The sequence below is a fragment of the Plecotus auritus genome (assembly GCF_963455305.1).
Source record: "Plecotus auritus genome assembly, chromosome: 4".
Taxonomy (NCBI): Eukaryota; Metazoa; Chordata; class Mammalia; order Chiroptera; family Vespertilionidae; genus Plecotus; species Plecotus auritus.
The window spans coordinates 3,647,873-3,665,535 of record NC_137775.1 but is presented as its reverse complement, the minus strand read 5'-3'; the positions used below and the strand labels follow the sequence as shown (position 1 = coordinate 3,665,535).

General features: G+C 59.8%; 2 protein-coding genes across 5 annotated transcripts in view; one reads left to right on the top strand and one right to left on the bottom strand.

Annotated features, from left to right (window-relative positions):
- Positions 1 to 6,482, top strand: part of MAP3K4 (mitogen-activated protein kinase kinase kinase 4) — a 79,243-nt gene extending 72,761 nt beyond the window's left edge. For all 4 annotated transcript variants that reach the window (XM_080666603.1, XM_080666601.1, XM_080666602.1 and 1 more), the window contains 5 exons: positions 53 to 212; positions 1,661 to 1,783; positions 2,381 to 2,487; positions 4,222 to 4,401; positions 6,007 to 6,482. In XM_080666603.1, the coding sequence (XP_080522729.1) occupies positions 53 to 212; positions 1,661 to 1,783; positions 2,381 to 2,487; positions 4,222 to 4,401; positions 6,007 to 6,027 (591 nt within the window). In that variant the 3' untranslated portion in view covers positions 6,028 to 6,482. The remainder of the gene's footprint in view (positions 1 to 52; positions 213 to 1,660; positions 1,784 to 2,380; positions 2,488 to 4,221; positions 4,402 to 6,006) is intronic.
- An 894-nt stretch (positions 6,483 to 7,376) lies between these two features.
- AGPAT4 (1-acylglycerol-3-phosphate O-acyltransferase 4) overlaps positions 7,377 to 17,663 on the bottom strand; it is a 65,744-nt gene continuing 55,457 nt past the window's right edge. Inside the window, exons 6-9 of the mRNA XM_080665524.1 lie at positions 16,008 to 16,110; positions 14,058 to 14,133; positions 8,434 to 8,632; positions 7,377 to 7,906 (exon numbers count right to left, since the gene is read on the bottom strand). Coding sequence (XP_080521650.1) covers positions 7,812 to 7,906; positions 8,434 to 8,632; positions 14,058 to 14,133; positions 16,008 to 16,110 — 473 coding nt within the window. The 3' untranslated portion in view covers positions 7,377 to 7,811. The remainder of the gene's footprint in view (positions 7,907 to 8,433; positions 8,633 to 14,057; positions 14,134 to 16,007; positions 16,111 to 17,663) is intronic.

The following is a 17,663-nucleotide window of genomic DNA, read 5'->3' as shown; positions in this document are numbered from 1 at the left end:
CCGTCTGATCTGCACTTGTGTGCGTGCCCACGCGCTGCGTTCGTTGCCGCAGGAGGAGATGTACATCTTCATGGAGTACTGCGACGAGGGCACGCTGGAGGAGGTGTCCAGGCTGGGCCTCCAGGAGCACGTCATCCGGCTGTACTCCAAGCAGATCACTGTGGCGATCAACGTGCTGCATGAGCATGGCATAGTGCACCGCGACATCAAAGGTAAACCCCAGCGCCGGACCGGGCCCTCCCCGCCTTCCCCGGAGCAGAGCCAGGGCTGAGGCTGCGGGAGCGGGTGCGCTCTGAGTGGTAAGCCGCTCTGTCTGGAGTCAGGTCTGTTCCGGGGTGAACTGTGCCCTGTAGACGCCCTGCTGGCCCGGGCCCTCACTGGACGCTCACATCAGAGCCTCCTCTCCATGGGAGGGCCTGTGTCTTGGTATTGGAACGTCAGAGTGCAGAGTGACCGTGCGGCAGAAATGCTGAGCCGGTCGTGGTGAGCAGCCCCACGTGTGGCTGCTTGCTGACGCGGGCGGCTCGGCCCAGCTTCGTCCATGGAGCGCTGTGAGGGCTGGCGGCTCGCACTGGTGGGTATAGCGTTCCCCGGGCCCAGGGAGCAGCCAGGCGTCTGCCTCAGGGCATGAGCCTTGCACATCGTGGCCCTGACCTGTGGGCTGGGCGTCTGGGGTAATAAAGCAGCAGATCACTGCTGTCTCTGCTTGGCCCCTGACTGAGGATCCCCTTCTGCCGCATAGTCGGAGGCCAGTCTGAACACGCTCACTCCGGAGCTGGCTGACTCCCCACTGGCACCAGACCTGGCATGGGGTGAGGCCCCCACACTCCGGGTGCCGCTCTCCCTGCTCTCTGCACATGCAGTCTCATTGCCGGCCTCCCGGCCTCCACCTGGCTCTTTGCCAGGTCCCAGCATTACCCATTTCCAGTTGTGCCATAAATACCATACTCAGCCTCTGTCCACGGTCATGGAGTGGAACCTTCATGTCATTGGCCATGGCCATGTGCCATGTGGACCAGCTCCGGAATGGCCGCGTCGGCACGGGGCCCCCCACGGGGTCACCTGCACGGGGAGCACCCAGGCCACGAGTGTTGGCGGAGACCGCAGCTCCTCGCACGGCTGCTCGTCTAACCCAAGTGGCTGCGGTGCTTTCCCAAGGCGGCCCGGGCCGGGAGAGCAGCCGCGGGCTCGATTGGAGCAGTGTTACCTTGTAGCAAAGGCACGGCGGCCCTGGAGGAGTGGCCAGTGGGGAGACAGTTCCAGGTGGCCTTCTCCGTCACAGGCCAGGAGCCGCACGGTGGTGGCCGTGCTAGGCCACGAGGACAGTGTGGGTGCAGCGCGTCTGCACGTGGACCCGTTCGTTCCAGGAGCTGCTATGGCGCACCCCTCACTTTCAGGCTGCCCCCTCGGGCCGTGTCCTCAGTAACGTCTCCAAGTAGCTCTGGGGTCGGTGGTGGGATCTGCGCACGTATTTCAGCTCGGAAAGTATTGGTCCCCGGAATCTGCACTCAGGTTAAAATTGCTCTGCTTTGTGTTGATGTTTGTGAGTAAAGCGTAAAATCCTTCTAGGCTGGCATTTTGTTCATAGTTCCATGAACTCTTCCATCACTTAGGTTGTCGTCTAGGTAACCATGTCAGCTTTAAAATTGTCCTTCCTTAGGTGCCAATATCTTCCTTACCTCCTCGGGACTGATCAAGCTCGGAGACTTCGGGTGCTCGGTGAAGCTTAAAAACAACGCCCAGACCATGCCTGGGGAAGTGAACAGCACGCTGGGGACCGCAGGTGGGCCCGCTGCTCGTCTTTGCACAGACTCCTCCCTCCCTGGCGCGTGGTCACCGGGCCTTCCCTGCGCCTCTTGTCGGCATTGACCTGGGCGGCAGGTCATTCTAACCTGCCAGGGACCACGCCCGCAGGCCCCCAGCCTCCTGAAAGCACTGCCAGACTGAGAAGTCACGGTGCCCTGGGAGGTCAAGCAGGGGGAGAGGCCTTCCGCCCTTTCACATTGGGTGCATTAAAAACGTTCTGGGTAAAACAACACTACGTTTAAATGGTAATTACTTGTTTTGGTCATTTGGTATCACAAACTTCTACATCCTCCTTTGCAGGTTATATTTTATATTTTCATTGTGAATACAATTTATCTGAAAATGTGTACATTCAAAAACTCTTTCAGAAGTTAATTTGTCCCCTAAAAACGTCCGTTCAAGAAATTGATTTGAAGTACCTACTCAAGTTTCCCTGTTTCTAGTATGGAATTGGGGAAAGTTCCCCCTCCACATACTGTGGTTTTTTCCGTGTGGAATGTGAGCTTGCCGGGCTCTGCTGCATGGTGCTGTGTTGATAAGCCAATTCCTACCATTACATCTGTGACCTTCACAGCGTACATGGCTCCTGAAGTCATCACTCGTGCGAAGGGAGAAGGTCACGGGCGTGCGGCCGACATCTGGAGCCTCGGGTGTGTTGTCATAGAGATGGTGACTGGCAAGGTGAGCAGAGCCCGCCTGGAGGGGAAACTGCAGGGAGGGGCACCTTGTTTGACTTCCATTAGAAACACTGCTTTTCCAAAGCAGAGTGAGGTTAAGACAAGTGACGACTAGGGATCAAATGTAAGATCTGTCACTTAGAGAACTCTTAAAAGTGAATGAAAACATAAAGCCCGAATTAGACGTGGAGAAGTAAGCAGATACAGAAAGAAACATGAAGTGGAAAACTCATGTCCACACAAAACTGGCACGTAAATCAACTTTATTCATAACCGCCCAGGCTCAGAAGCAGCCAAGGCCCCGTCAGCAGGGAAGTGGACAAACACTGGGGATTGTGCTGCGGGATGTTAGGCAGCGGTAAAACACGCACCGCCGCGCTGGGAGCAGTGAGGAGCCTCCATGGCGGATTGCTGGTGCAGGCGGCCGCTGCGAAGGCCGCACACCACCAGGCAGGAAGGGACCAGTGGTTGCCGGGGTGTGGGCGCAGGAGGGGCGGACAGGTCAGCGCCAGGGTTGCTAGGGCAGTGGGACTCCTGTGTGGTACTGTGTCTGAAATGGATCTTCTCGGGAAGATACATTAATGAGCAATTACACAAATGTATGAAGATGTGTGTGTGTGGCATTATTTGGAAAACAAAGAAGTTAGAGACCTCTTAAGTGTTATTAATAGGAAATTAAATCGATATACAGCTATACTTTGCAGGTGCTGGGAAAGACCACACAAAATGCTTACTGAGTATTTGCTAATGTTATTTTTGTCATCTTAACCCAGAAAGATGGCCATCCCTGGCCAGTGTGCTCAGGGATTGAGCACTGTGGATTGTGCATTGTTCCATGAACCAGGAGGTCACCAGTTTGATTCCCGGTCAGGGCACGTGCCCGAGTTGTGGGCCCGATTCCCAGTAGGGGATGTGCAGGAGACAGCTGGTTGATATTTCTCTCTCAACAGTGATTCTGTCTCTCTCCCTCTCCCTTCCTCTCTGAAATCACTTTTAAAAAAAGGAAAGAAATATGGCCATGATACCTGTTACTTGTCCAGCCACACATCCGAGAAAGAGGGAGTTCTCACATGTCACAGTCAACAGTGGCACACAAAGAAGGATGACATAACAGACTGAATGGTTTCCCCCGAGTCTCCTTTTTCCTGTGATCATAATAAAATAAGCTTTGCAGTAATAGAACTTGATGCTCATCATTCAGCAAGGCAGCATATTCACAACGTCCCTGATGGTAACTGTTGAGTTTTGGTTGGTTGGCATTTTCATCTCACCTTATGTATTGCTTTCTTTACTCGCGTGGTGATGGCATCTCGATGATGCTGGTTTGACATCCACAGGGGGAGGAGACTGTGCCCGCCCTGCTGTGCAAGCCGTTTTACTGGGCCATGGCCACCCCGCACATACATGTGGTCTGAGGCTGCTGCCCTGCTGCGCTGGGAAAATTGAACAGTGACAGCGACCATGGGGCCAAAAGCTAAAATATTTATTATTAAATATTAGACCCCTTAAGTAAGTTTGCCAGCTCCTGACATACATAGGGTGTCCCCCCAAAATGTATATGCACCCTTTGAGTAATTATAAAAGTAGTGTTTATTAACGTACATTTCGTGTTCAAAATTGAGCTCTCCGCTGTTAAGGTCTGTTCACACTTTCTGGAGGAGATGCCTAAAGAAAGATGGAGAATTTGCCTTTTTTTGTGACCATGTAGTACTAAACCTGATTTCTTTCCTCTTTCCAGAGGCCGTGGCATGAGTACGAACACAACTTTCAGATTATGTATAAAGTGGGCATGGGGCACAAGCCCCCGGTCCCAGAGCGCCTGAGCCTGGAGGGCAAGGACTTCCTCTCCCACTGCCTGGAGAGCGAGCCGCGCCTGCGCTGGACGGCCAGCCAGCTCCTCGACCACTCCTTCGTCAAGGTGCGCCTGCCGCGGGCTCCCCCCGGGGCCTCCCGTTCCGCCTGCCGCTGCCTCTTCCACAGGAAGTGTCTACATCTGAAATGGAAGGGACGTTTAGATCCGCCTGGGAATTCTGTGTATGGCTTCTGTGGGGATGTTCCCTGTGGTTCTCCTGCTTGATCATTTGGGTGGTGGTAGAGGTGCCCTTGGACTGCAGGGCGTTAGTGCGGGGCTGGTGACTGTTCCCTGCTGGGAGGGGTCTGCCTGGGGTCAGCTAGCAGACGGGCCTCCCTGAGGAGCCGAGAGCTGAGTGCCTCGGACCACGGCGCTGTGGTCAAGGTGTGGCCCTGCTGTAGGGTCAGGTGATCCCGGCGTCCCTCTCCAGCATGAGGTGTGAGCTGCTTGGGAAGGTTTGGCCAGGCCCTCTGGCTCCTTAACCTCGCTCACCCTGGGCACCTCAGGAATGGGGTGGGGGTGGAGACGGAGTGGGAGAGCGGCAGGCACACTGCTGGGAGGGAAGAGCTGCCAGGAACTGCGGGGGGGAGGTGGTGGTGCTGACAGCACAGGATGTGGCGGGGCCGGGCCGGGCCGGGCCGAGGAGGAGTTCCAGTTTGTCACTAGGGTGACCTGCTGAACAGTGAGGCGGGAGGCTGGTCAGGACGCTGCTGGTAGAGCTCGGGGGGAGGTCAGGGGTTACCAGCGATGTTGGAGCTCAGACGGCCCTGAACGCCCCCTGGCTGTGACAGGAGCGCAGGGGAGGAGCAGGGAGGCTCTGGGCTGCAGGCTGGGTCCCGGGCAGGAATTCACCAGGGCGCTCAGAGGCTGCTGCGGAGGGGGGTCAGGGAGGGGATGGCTGCTCTGGGAGATGGGGTTTGAGGTGTGGGAGCACCTGCTTGGGGGTTCAGCTGGGCCTGGGTATGGGGCTGGCACCTGAGAGAATGGGGAGACACGTGGTGCAGGGCGAGGCTGAGGGAGGGAGGGAACCAGGAGGAGACCTGGGAGGCCTGCCCGCCAGGGAGCTCCTGATGCAGAGGGAGGTGCCCGGTGCCCTCCTCCTCGGGGTGAGCGAGGCTGAGGAGCCGGAGGTGCCCCGGTGCCCTCCCCCTCGGGGTGAGCGAGGCTGAGGAGCCGGAGGTGCCCGGTGCCCTCCTCCTCGGGGTGAGCGAGGCTGAGGAGCCGGAGGTGCCCTCCTCCTCGGGGTGAGCGAGGCTGGGGAGCCGGAGGTGCCCGGTGCCCTCCCCCTCGGGGTGAGCGAGGCTGAGGAGCCGGAGGTGCCCTCCCCCTCGGGGTGAGCGAGGCTGAGGAGCCGGAGGTGCCCGGTGCCCTCCCCCTCGGGGTGAGCGAGGCTGAGGAGGCGGAGGCGGACCTGCTTTGGGTTTGTAACTAAAGAACGTGCTGCTTCACTGAAACGTGTGGGACAGCCCGGCTGACCTGCTGCTGTGAACGCGCCCTTAGGAGCGGTCAGTGGTCAGTCCTGGAGCAATGACAGCACTCCGGTCCCTGCGCCCCGGAGGCCCCGCCCCCCGCCCCCCCCCCCCCCCCCCCGCCGGGCACCGCGGGGCACAGGACGCGGCTGCCTGTGGTCTCTTGGAGCGCAGTGGGCTCAGCTCTCTTGCTCTCCTGCAGGTTTGCACCGATGAGGAATGACGCGGAGCCCCCGGGGCTGGTGTGCACTCGGACCCGTCACTGCTGTGTAACATTTACATGAAGACTGTGCTGGGGAGTGCGGGCCTCTCCCGCCTCAGCCGGGCCGCACGGGGCCGCGCCACTTCCGCTCTCCTGCGTGTTCGCTTGGCACGGGCCTGAGTGAGTGTCCGCGAGGTAAAGAAGCTACATGTTAAGTGCCATTTCTACTGTACACGGACCGTCGCCTCGTCACCGTTCTTCGGGGACGGACCCGGGACGTCTGTAGAGCTCTGACCGCCCTGGCTCAGAGCCGGTCGTGTCCCCGGTCCTGGCCTTGCTCTCCGTCTGTCGAGTGCACTGACTGTGAACCTGCCCTGGCAGCAGCGGCAAGCCGCAGGTTTGTCAGCAAAAGGCTGATGAACGAAATGGAAGAAAAAGGCTCTTTTTTCAATAAATGGTTTATTTTAGGAAAGCGCAGCTGCCTTCTCTTTTGTAGCTCGTCCGCCTCGGAGCGAGTGCGCCCTGGGCGCGGTGGGCACGGGCGGGGGTCCTGCGGCTCCGAGCCCTCGGCGCAGGGACGGGCCGTGCACCGCCAGGGGCGGAGAGGGCAGCGGGTCTGAGACCATCTTACCGCCAGCAGGCTGCGCCCGGTGCCTCGGAGAAGCGGGGCTAACCTCTTGCTGGGCGCGGGGAGTGCCCTCTGACCTCTCTCTGACCCTCCGAGTGCGTTGGGACCCCCTGCACCCCGCAGTCCGTTTTTCTTGGGGACCAGCCAGACCCTGTTCCCCTCGACCAGGAGCAGCCAGGGCTGCCGGCCCTTTCTGTGTCCATCACATCACCCGCTGCTGGATGTGGCTGGACAGTTGTCACAGGATTTTACGTCCAAGTCCCTGTTTTTCTGAAACACACTGATGTGTGTTTGTTTTTTTAATTTTTAAACATCAGTAGCTACTTTCACAAGGTTTTGCGTGCATTTGTTTAGAGCATCCAGCAGTCAGGAGCTATTCCAGCATGACTGACCTTACAGACAGGTGTCTGCTCTCCACAGACGTCAACTAGGTGACAGGCTAGCCCCCAGGTGGCAGCTCCTGCTCCGAGCTCCATCATGCCCACTCCGTGCTCCCAGGCGGGTGCCTGCCGGTCTCGGGTGGCTGGTGTTTTGAATGACGTCACCAGAGGAAGTGCCTGAAACTCCCCGCCCCCAGGCTGCATTGCTCTCCCATCGCAGTCACACTGTGTGCTGGTCTCTGCCTCACTGGGTGTCCGCGGGGCTGACCCGAGCTGAGAAACGGTTGGACCTTGTGTCTGCCTAACCGCATGGCAGGATGGCGGGGTCTGTGTAAGCACCACAGAGGAGCCAAACACTTGAATGCTTTTTTGGAGGCATAATTTAATCGTCTCACCTACAGCGCCTTCGCTCTACCTGGCAATCAGGGTTACAGAAAACAGCACCAAAGGATGAAAGGGACTCCCGCCGCTCCCCATCCCTGCCCTCCCCCTGCGCCGGACACCGCGGCCCGATCACCGGACAGGGCTGGCAGGCAGCCTCGCACCCTCACCTCACGTTCTTCCTCACGCACGCACGCTCGCACGCACCCACACACAGGGAAAGCGAACCGGAACCCACTACAGCACACGGGGAAGGACAGATCGAAGCACGTCTTCCGCCCCATCCAGCGGCGTGGAGAACAAAGGCCCTGCCTCCCTGCAGGGACTCACCCAGCGCCCTCGCTGGGTCGCACCGGGGAGGACAGACAGCGCCCACCCGCTCCCCAAGGTCCGCTCTGGATGGAGCGTGTCCTGAGTCAGTCCTTCTGTTTCTGCTTGCTGTCCATGTTGCCGTAGGCAGAGCCTTTGTCGATCTCCGTCACGCCGATCATCCATCGGACCCCCATGGAAGCTGCAGGGGAAGGGCAGGGTGTGAGGAGGCTGCAGCGACTCCAACAGAGCTGACTGGGCTGGGCGCCGTCCATCCTCTCTGCCTAGTTCCCGGGGAGCGCGGGCTGTGTTGGCCCCGGGTCTGAGCCCCTGCCCGTGAGATCAGAACGGCAAGCCTTGCCCGCTGCACGTGGCTTACAGAAGGCACAGGAGTCTGGTGACTCGGTGTGACTTGGGGGCACCCTTCAGGGAAGCTTAGTAAGGCTCATACTGGAGCCTGGAGAACGGGAGCTCACACACACAGTGCCCGCATGTCCCCACTGCCTGGGGGCAAGTATTAGAGTCCCCGCCTCCACCCAAAGCTGCAGGACTGGCCGTGTAACAAGGGAGCAGGGAGCTGGGAGCTGGGACCAGGCTGTCCCGCCCAGAGGCGGCCTGCACGCAGGGGCGGGGACTCAGGGGATGGGCCTGGAGTCGCGTTTTCCCTGGCGGCCTGCCCCCCACACCCGCTGAGCTGTCCCCACTCGGCCTGCACCGCCAGCCACTCACCCACAAAGAAGACGAGGACGAAGCCGGCCAGCGTCAGGGAGGACCCGCTGCTGACCATGCTGACGAGGAAGCGGAAGAAGGGGTAGAGCAGCAGCGAGGCCCAGAAGAGCCAGTTGAGCAGCGTCCAGGGCCGCCTCGGGGGCACCATGGGCGTCTCGGGGAAGGTGCCCGTCTGGTAGTACTCCTCCTGGAAGGCGTCCTGGGGACAGAGAGGGCGCTGAGTGCACTCCTTACACCTCCGCTCCCGCAGGCCCCGAGGCCGCTTCCCAGGGCCCGTGGACGCAGCGGGCTGGGGTCAGCAGCGCCCCACAGGGGGCTCCTGCAGGCACCTAACGGGCTGTCCCTTCCCACAGTGACACCTGGAGCTCGTCCCTGAGTCCGGGCCGGCCCACGTCCGTCCTGCTCTGCTCCCTGCTGCCACCCGACCTGGGCAGGTGACCAGCCTGAGGCCCAGGCCTCGGGGCAGCAATGCCACCCTCACAGGTTGGTGGGGAAGGAGAACCGGCCCTCAGTGACCCCCGGAAGAGGGTGGGGTGCAGACCTGTGTCCTGCCCCGGGAGGGAGCCCGCAGCCCTGACCCACGACGCCCGCTGCGCCTCGCCTCCCTGCTTGCGGTTCACATGCGGGCGCGGGCGAAGAGACTCCGAGGAGGCCCAGCGTGAGGACGGTGCCCAGGCCGGCACCGCGGCTTTGCTGCTGGGCCTCCCTCCCTCGGCCTCAAGTGATCTTGTGACTCCCGACGGCCAAAAAGCCCCACAGGCTCCTGCGGGACTTGAGCAGATTCCACCGACGGCCCACCTGGGGCCAGTGCCAGGAATTCCGCGTGTCCGTTTCCAAATGTCCCCGTGTGCGTGTTGCACGGAGCAGGCCCGGCGGAAGCTCCTGTGGACAGCAGGCCCAGCCGGTGCGATGGTGCACCCAGGGGCTGTGTCTGCAGGTGAGGGAGCAGTGCACCCAGAGCCACCGCTGAGAGCAGGACTGGGCTCCGGACGCCGCCGTCCAGGGTGCTCCCAGCCCCGGGAGAGCGAGGGCCAGAGACAACCTCTCGGCTCAGCGCCACACAACCACGGGGTTTCCCATCTCTTAATTATCCATATTCCTTCAGACCCGCAATAGTTCAAGTGTCCTCAGGGCCCCGGGGCTGGCACTGTGGGTGCCCGTCGGCGCCCGCCTGCCCTGGAAGTCCCGGTTCTCTAAGAGCCGAGGCTTCTGGGAGACGCTTCCATGGCCTGCAGGGCCTGGATTTTTTCCTTTAACGACTCGAGACAGAGATGGCTGAAGTGTATTGAACTCTCTCCTTTCCCAATCGGGTGCAGCAGCAGGGGTAATGTGCTTTTTTGACCACTCGGAGTCATTTTGGAAGAAGAACTGCCCGCTCCCCGGGAGATCAGGACCTCCCTCCGCTCCTTCCCAGCCCGGCCCAGACCTGCCTCTTCGCCTTCCTCCTCCCCAAGAGCAGCTGTGGGCAGTGGGGAGTTCTCTGGGAAATCAACTAATCAAGCAGTTATAGGACAACGGGCTCCTGTGCTGAGTGCCCCTCCCCCGCAGAGCTGGCCACCTAGACAGACCTTACAGGGAAGTGACACGTGTGGGAGGCCCGGGAGATGGCACCTGGCTGTGCTAAGGGCCCTCATGCCACCTCCCCGCCAAAACATGGGTGATTTCCCTCAGCTCAGGTTGGGGCCACCAGGAGCCTGGTAACGAGGCGGAGGGGTACCAAGGGCTGACTGTCCCCCTAGATCTCAGAAGCTGAAGCCTAACCCCTGAGGTGACGGTCTTAGGAGATGGGGCCTTCGGGGGTGCAGCCCTTAAGATTGGGGTTAGCGCCCTTATGAAGGAGACCCCTGAGAGCCCCCCCCTCCCTCTGAGGACGAGGGCCAGGACCGGAGTCAGACGATGGCCGACGGCACCCTGAGCTCGGACTCCTGGCCACCAGCCTCCACCCCGTGAGCCGTGATTTCCGGTTGCTGATAAGCCTCTGACCCAGCCCCCGCTCTGCACCCTCCCTGCTTTCAGCCACTTTGTGATTTTCACCATTAGCGGCTCGTTTCCAATCCCAGGAAGCACCTGGTCAGAGAGGAGAAGTGGGAGCGGGATGGCTCTGGGGAAAGGTGTGCCGCTAAGAACGCCAGACCCGCAGAGAACTTTTATAAAAATGTGTCTGAGCCGGAGGACGTGCCTGGAAGCAAGAGCCCCGCAGACGGGAAGCGCCCGAGGATGGCCGTGGGCGCTCAGCGCGCTTGGACGCAGGGGGAGCAGGAGGACGACCTGGAGGCGGAGGCGGCAGGCGGGGGTGGGTGACCGGATAGTTAACAAGATCACGTGCTCTCAGGCCGTTATTCCGAAGGCGTGTTGACCTCGATGCACAGAAACCACGAGCAGGACGGGCTTAAGGCACCATAACCTTGCACTAGAGTCGGAGGTTTGGGGGTGACCTCCACGACCTGCCCGGTGAGGAACTGGTGAGGAGACCACCCTGATGTCGCTCCACAGAGCCCTTGTCCGTCCCCAGGGGGTCTCGGCTTACAGGTCTCCAGGTGCTGGCCTGGGAACGGCTGTGGTCCCTAAGGATCACGTGGGGGTGTGAACAGCTTCTCAGAGCCCACACCCCACAGCCGGCAGGAGTCCCAAATGCCAACCAGTACAGTCAAACCTCCATCTGGAATGTCTCCCTTCCCGAAAAATTAGGTTCTCAACCACGTGATTCACGGGAAAATGTCTCGGTTGTCGAACAAAACTTCAGTTCTTGACCCAACAGCCCTTTCATGCTGATCAGTCACTCATCTCAGGTGACAAAGGAGAGAATGTGCAGGTTAGGGTTAGGGTTAGGACTTAGGGTTAGGACTAGGGTTAGGGCTAGGGTTAGGGTTAGGGCTAGGGCTAGTGTTAGGGTTAGGGCTAGGGTTAAGATTGCAGGGGTCCTCAAACTTTTTAAACAGGGGCCAGTTCCCTGTCCCTCAGACCGTTGGAGGGCCGGACTATAGTTTTAAAAAAAAACTATGAACAAATTCCTATGTGCACTGTGGGCCCGGGACGAGTCGGCTGCTAAGCAGGACAGGCAGCGGCACCCGGCGGGCCGGATAAATGTCCTCGGCGGGCCGCATGTGGCCCGCGGACAGTAGTTTGAGGACCCCTGGTAGGGCTAGGGTTAGAGTTAGGACTAGGGTTAACATTAGGGCTATGATTAAGGTTAGGGCCAGGGTTAAGGTTAGGGTTAGGGTTAGGGCTAGGATTAGGGCTAGGGCCAGTGTTATGGTTATGGTTAGGTTTAGGGCTAGTGTTATGGTTATGGTTAGGGTTATGGTTAGGTTTAGGGTTAGGGTTCGGGTTAGGGCTAGGTCTAGGGCCAGGGCCAGTGTTATGGTTATGGTTAGGTTTAGGTCTAGTGTTATGGTTATGGTTAGGGTTATGGTTCGGTTTAGGGTTAGGGTTGGGGCTAGGGCTAGGGCTAGGGCCAGGGCCAGTGTTATGGTTATGGTTTAGGTCTAGTGTTATGGTTACGGTTATGGTTAGGTTTAGGTCTAGTGTTATGGTTATGGTTAGGATTATGGTTCGGTTTAGGGTTAGGGTTGGGGCCTGGGCTAAACCTTGAGTTGTTATCATCTCAGAAGATTGTGCCTCAATTACGTGGGCTGATGGAGAACCAGCTCCTGCCTGAGCACAGGTGTGCGCTGGAGAACTCGCTCCTTTGCCCTGATGATGTTGGGGCTGCATCTGCTGTGGATTGTTTTGGTGGCTCTTTACAAATGGATTCATTTCCTAGGCCTTTTCTGAGCACACTTTTCTAAGAGTGACATTTTCTCTGCCACCTGACGGGTTCAACAGGCCAAGAGCACAAGGAAAACACCGCCCTGTGGGAACCAGAGGGAAAGCATGGCCGCCACGTTCCTGCGGGGCCTTGGCGCCGTGTTGGAAACCCGGTCCTCACCCTCTCTGGGTCTGAAGCAGCCACCCTGCAAATGCGATTCCAAGTCACACCTCAGGCCTCCCCAGAGGAACCTGAGCTCGAGGCCCAGGTGCCCCAGGTTCCATGCTGGGAGACAGGGATGCCCAGACCCCACCCGGAGAAGAGACCAACAGGGCAAGTCCTGGGACTGGCGTTTGAAAGGCATCCTGGGAAAATCACGCCCTTGGAGAACACGGAAGCTACTTGACGCAGAGAGATGGTTGGGATGTTCATTCTAAACCTGAGCTACAAGTGTCTCTGCTTAACCTGGTGGCGCAACTTGGACCCAAACCCTAAAACATGCTCCAACTAGGGTGGCAATTGTCATTCTCCGGGGCAGAGGCCCCGATAGTCCATGCAATTGTCTTCTCACAAGGAACCGGGAGGAAAGGCAGCAAGCACCAGGCGGCCTGTATTCATAGGGGAAGGACACCAAATCCATTCGATTCTAGAGAGGGAGCTGGTTTGGGCTGAAAGTGTACGATGGATCAGAACTAAGTGTTTGCTGGGTGGTGAGACTTGGTCATAAAAATGCCTTCCTCACCCAGCCAGTGTGGCTCAGTGGCTGAGCAGCCATCTATGAACCAGGAGGTTACGGTTCAATTCTGGTCAGAGCACATGCCCGGGTTGCTGGCTCGATCCCCAGTGTGGGGCGTGCAGGAGGCAGCTGATCCATGATTCTCCTCATTGACTAGAGGCCTGGTGCACAAAATTCATGCATGGTTAGGGTCCCTAGGCCTGGCCGGCGATCAGGGCCGATCTGTGGGGCAACCAGTGGGGTGATCGGGGGTGGGAGGGCCCTGCTGGCACCCTCCTTGGCTGGCCTGGTGCCACCCGCTCACTGGCTCCACCCTCTGCCACCACTGGTCGGGGCCTGTGGGCAGCTCCTGTGTTGAGCATCTGCCCCCTGGTGGTCAGTGCCTATCATAGCAACTGGTTGTTCCATCATTTGGTCAATTTGCATATTAGGCTTTTATTATATAGAATGTTTCTCTCTCTCCCCCTCCCTTCTTTTCTGAAATCAATAAAAAAAATATTAAAAATAACCCCAAAAACTTGTTTGACAACAAACCAATGGATTTACGCTGTAAAATAAATATTTGCCTTCCTCACCAGGTAGAAGCTGGGCTCTTCACCTTCCGTGAGTCGGAGCAGTTTGGACAAGAATGATCAGACTCCCTCTGCCCTGTGCTCGAAGGAAGAAAGCAGTGGAAGGAAGGAGGAAGTGGGGGCCCTGGGAGCTGGAGCACAATGGGGGGCCCTGCAGAGATCACACCGGCCACAGGGAGCCGTGTGCTTCCTGCTTACACGGCGGTGCGGGGAGACCAGACTGTGGGCCCGGGCACCCCGAGATCGTGTGCACTGCTAACGGGACACCATGCCCCCAGGGAAACAGACAAGGGCCCTCGGGGCCAGCACGTCCTTTCCTGTCCACCACACCCAGGACATGGCTGCGTCTTTCTGTGATGCTCTTGAAGAAATACTCTGCGGTGCTCTGTCCCTGCTGCTAAGCCGAGGGCCAGCTCCAGGGTCGTTCACAGCTGGGGTCCGAGACCTCATCCACTGGCAAAGCTCACCACCAATTCCTAGGGGGCCCCCATGCGCCCACAGTGCACCCTCCGAGCACCCCCGTGCACCCACAGCACTAGAAACGGGGGCTGGACCCCGCGGCACTGACCTTCTCCTGGTACAGCCTGTGCAGCCAGGCCGAGCACTGGTCCTCGTCCTCCGGGACTTGCTCCAGGGGGATCCGCCTGCAAGGCAGAGGGCAGAGCTGGGCCAGGTGCCTGGCATGACCGCAGAGTGACGGGGAGTATCTGGCTCCCACACAGGAGCCGAGGCTGTGAAGGGGTCCCTCAGCTGCTGGAAAATGGGCAGGGGATCCACATCCATTCTGGGGACACACGGGCCGGAAGGCAGTCACGGCCACGTGAGCATGACCAGGGGACGGGGCCTCTCCGTCCTCCCTCCGCCGAGGGCACACTGCCCCCGTTTCCACAGGAGACCGCCCAGGACACACAGCAGCTGGCTGACTACGCTGTCCGCAGGGAACGGCGTGAGGCCACCAGCAGGGCCTCGGGGAGAGATGGCAGACTCTGCGAGGACTCCGCCGACACAGGGACGGGAGTCTGGGGGAACTAATGCTCCCGGGAGAAACCAGGGTACCCCAGCTGGGGCTCAGGAGGCCCCGGCTGGCGCTGGCAGGGGCTGGGTGCAGTGCGGATGTGCTCCGTTATTTCTAACTAAGGGGCCTGCAGCAAGGAGGGCAGTGTCCACCACACGAGGGCCTTCCCAGAGGGCAAGGTGCGAAGGGGGCTGTCCCCCTTCCTCGTGCGCTCGGCTCCGAGATGCATCCTGACAGCGGGGCTCCCCCATCCCTGGGTCCTGCTGGCCCGAGTGCAGGCGCTGAAGGACTCGGGGGACAGACCTCACCTCACCACTGGGAGGCCTCCTCTGGGGGGGCTGCTCACCCCCCTTCTAGGCCTTACCACTGGGTGATGAGGTGGGCGGTCCCCTGCAGGGTTTACAAAGGAAACAGCAGTAATGGTGACGCTTCGTCCCTATTTAAGGGGGAACCAGAGTTGCTCCGAGATAGGAAACGGTTTAACTGAGGCTGTGGGTCCACCAGGAAAGTTTGAGCTTTTCCTGCAGCCAGTGGGGGGGGCGGGGGGCAGGGGGACTGAAGCTCTGAGCTCCTGGACTGTGTAACAGAATGGTGCGGCCTTTACACGATAACCATGTTCTACAGTACTTGGCTGGTGTCCAGCTGTGGCGTTCAGACCTTCTCAGTCAGACAATCTACCGCTAACACCCAGTCGCCGAGCCCCGCCCCGCGGGGTCACCATGTGGGGCCTCAATGCGTGAATCACACGGTTGTCTTTCCGTTGTCTCCGCTAATTCTGGCAACGTGGCAGGTGACGGGGCCGGACCCCTTCTGGAAGCTGCCCAAAGGCGACTGAACTGGTGTGTCTGACACCCTGGGGCGTGTTTTCAATAAAACCGCTCCAGCCTGGGCCACGCACACACGGGAGACGCCACGGCATGTGCACGTGTCTGTGTATGTGTGCGTAGTGGACACATGTCTGTGTATGTGTGCGTAGTGGACACGTGTCTGTGTATGTGCGCGTAGTGGACACGTGTCTGTGTATGTGTGCGTAGTGGACACGTGTCTGTGTATGTGTGCGTAGTGGACACGTGTCTGTGTATGTGTGCGTAGTGGACACGTGTCTGTGTATGTGTGCGTAGTGGACACGTGTCTGTGTATGTGTGCGTAGTAGATATATCCTCCAAGAAGGAGTGCACCAAACAGCCCTCCACACACGTCTCAAAACGGCTGTGAATACTGATGCTTTTTTGTCCGGCCTGAGCTCCAGGGCCAGGAGCTGGCGAGAGAGGACCAGGAGGGGAGCCCTCGCCCGAGTATTGACAGTGGACAGTGGGGTGTCCCGTGAGGGCGTCATGTGAGTGCACGTGGGGACGCGCTTGGTCCAGCACAGGCTGCAGACCCGGGGCACCAGGCAAGTCCCGGGAAGCAGGGCTGCCATCACTGTGATCTGCTCACTTAGGGTGGGCGTGGTCTCTCCTGCGGGGGGCGTGGCCTTTCCCGGAGGGGGCGTGGCCATCTTACCTGACATACATGTCTGCATGGTATTTCTTTCCGTTCAGGACGCCCAACAGGGTGGGGTTTTCATTGTTTCTGAAATTGAGTGTACAGTCATATACAGCTGAAACTATAAAAAATAAAACAAACACAGAGCAGTATAGAGCGTGAGCCCCGTTCCGTTTGGCAGACACACACACGGGCAGACAGCGATCGGAGCGCGAGCGGGTTATCTGGGCGCGGGCCTCGGGCTCCTGTCCGCGCCCTCCTGTCCTGGCCACAGCGCTACGCGGACCGCGGGTCCCGTGTCAGAACCAGAAAGGCACAGGAGGCCGAGCGAGGGAAACCGGGAGCTCACGGAGGTCGGACGAGTGCAGAGCATGTCCGCTGGGCGCACGCCTCACCACCCCCGCACCGTGGCAGCCGTAAGAGGACGCCATGGAAGCGGACTCGCCGCCCGGCGTGCTGAGTGGTGGCAGCACAGCCCCCAGGGCCTCTCCCCAGGAGGGCAGGTGGCTGGCACGAGACGAAGACCCCGGGGTTCTTAAGGAACTGAACTGCGGAGCCTCGAAACGTGGCCGAGAGTCTAACGAGAGCGGGACTTTGAATGGCCCGGGGCGGGTCACACCAGAGCCCTCGCTGTCCACAGCCACCACCTGACCCTAATCCCTGAGCAGCTGGGGGCTGCACGGGGTGCAGGGGAGACCTGGGGGCCAGGCCAAAGAGCGAGGCCGTGTGGACAGAGCCACGTTCAACCGGCTGTGTCTCTCCCTCCGGTCAGTGCCCAGCCTGACCCTGCACACGGCCGAGCGGCCCAGAGCCCCTGCTCGGCCCTCCCGGCCCCGCGGAGACGAGGGGCAGGGGTTTGGGGGAGGGCTGGCGCATGGCAGGAAAATAATGGGGTTTCTAACCTGAGGGGACGGGCTGAGGAGGACACAGGAAGTTGTGACAAGAGACTGGGACCATCACTGCTACTTCCCTCTTGTTCTCACCGAGCGGGGCCCAGGGCCCCCAACTCAGGTGACCAGGGCATCATCGGGGCAGCAGGAGCCGACAGAGGAGCAGGAAACGCAAAGCAAAACCACCACCTGGGCCCTGGCTGGTGTGGCTCAGTGGGTAGAGCGTCGGCCTGCGGACTGAAGGGTCCTGGGTTCGATTCCGGTCAAGGGCACACGCCTGGGTTGCAGGCTCGACCCCCAGTAGGGGGTGTGCAGGAGGCAGCCGATCAATGATTCCCTCTCGTCATTGATGCTTCTCTCCTTTCCCTTTTCCTTCCTCTCTGAAATCAATTAAAAAACCCAAAAAACAAAAAACCACCACCTGGTCTAACTGGGCGGACAGGGTGTGGGCCACACGGGACCCAGCGGAGGACCCAGGACGCCCAGGGCCACGGCCTTGCAGTACTGGTGCCAAGCAGTGGAGGGCAGTGTTGCCTCAGAGAGTGTGTGTGTGTGTGTGTGAGAGAGAGAGAGGGAGAGAGAGACTGTGCTCAGGCATGCAGGCAGCGGCCACACCTCCCACGCCAGGGGCCTGGTCCCTGGCTACCCAGGCAGGTGCCGTCCTTGTCCCCTCCCGCCCCGCCGCCCCCGGCTGCCACCGTGAGCTGGAAGCCGGCCAAGGGCAAAGCTGAGCGTGTGGGTGCAGCGGTTCCTCACCGGGGCCAGGCGGGCCGGGGACCGGCCT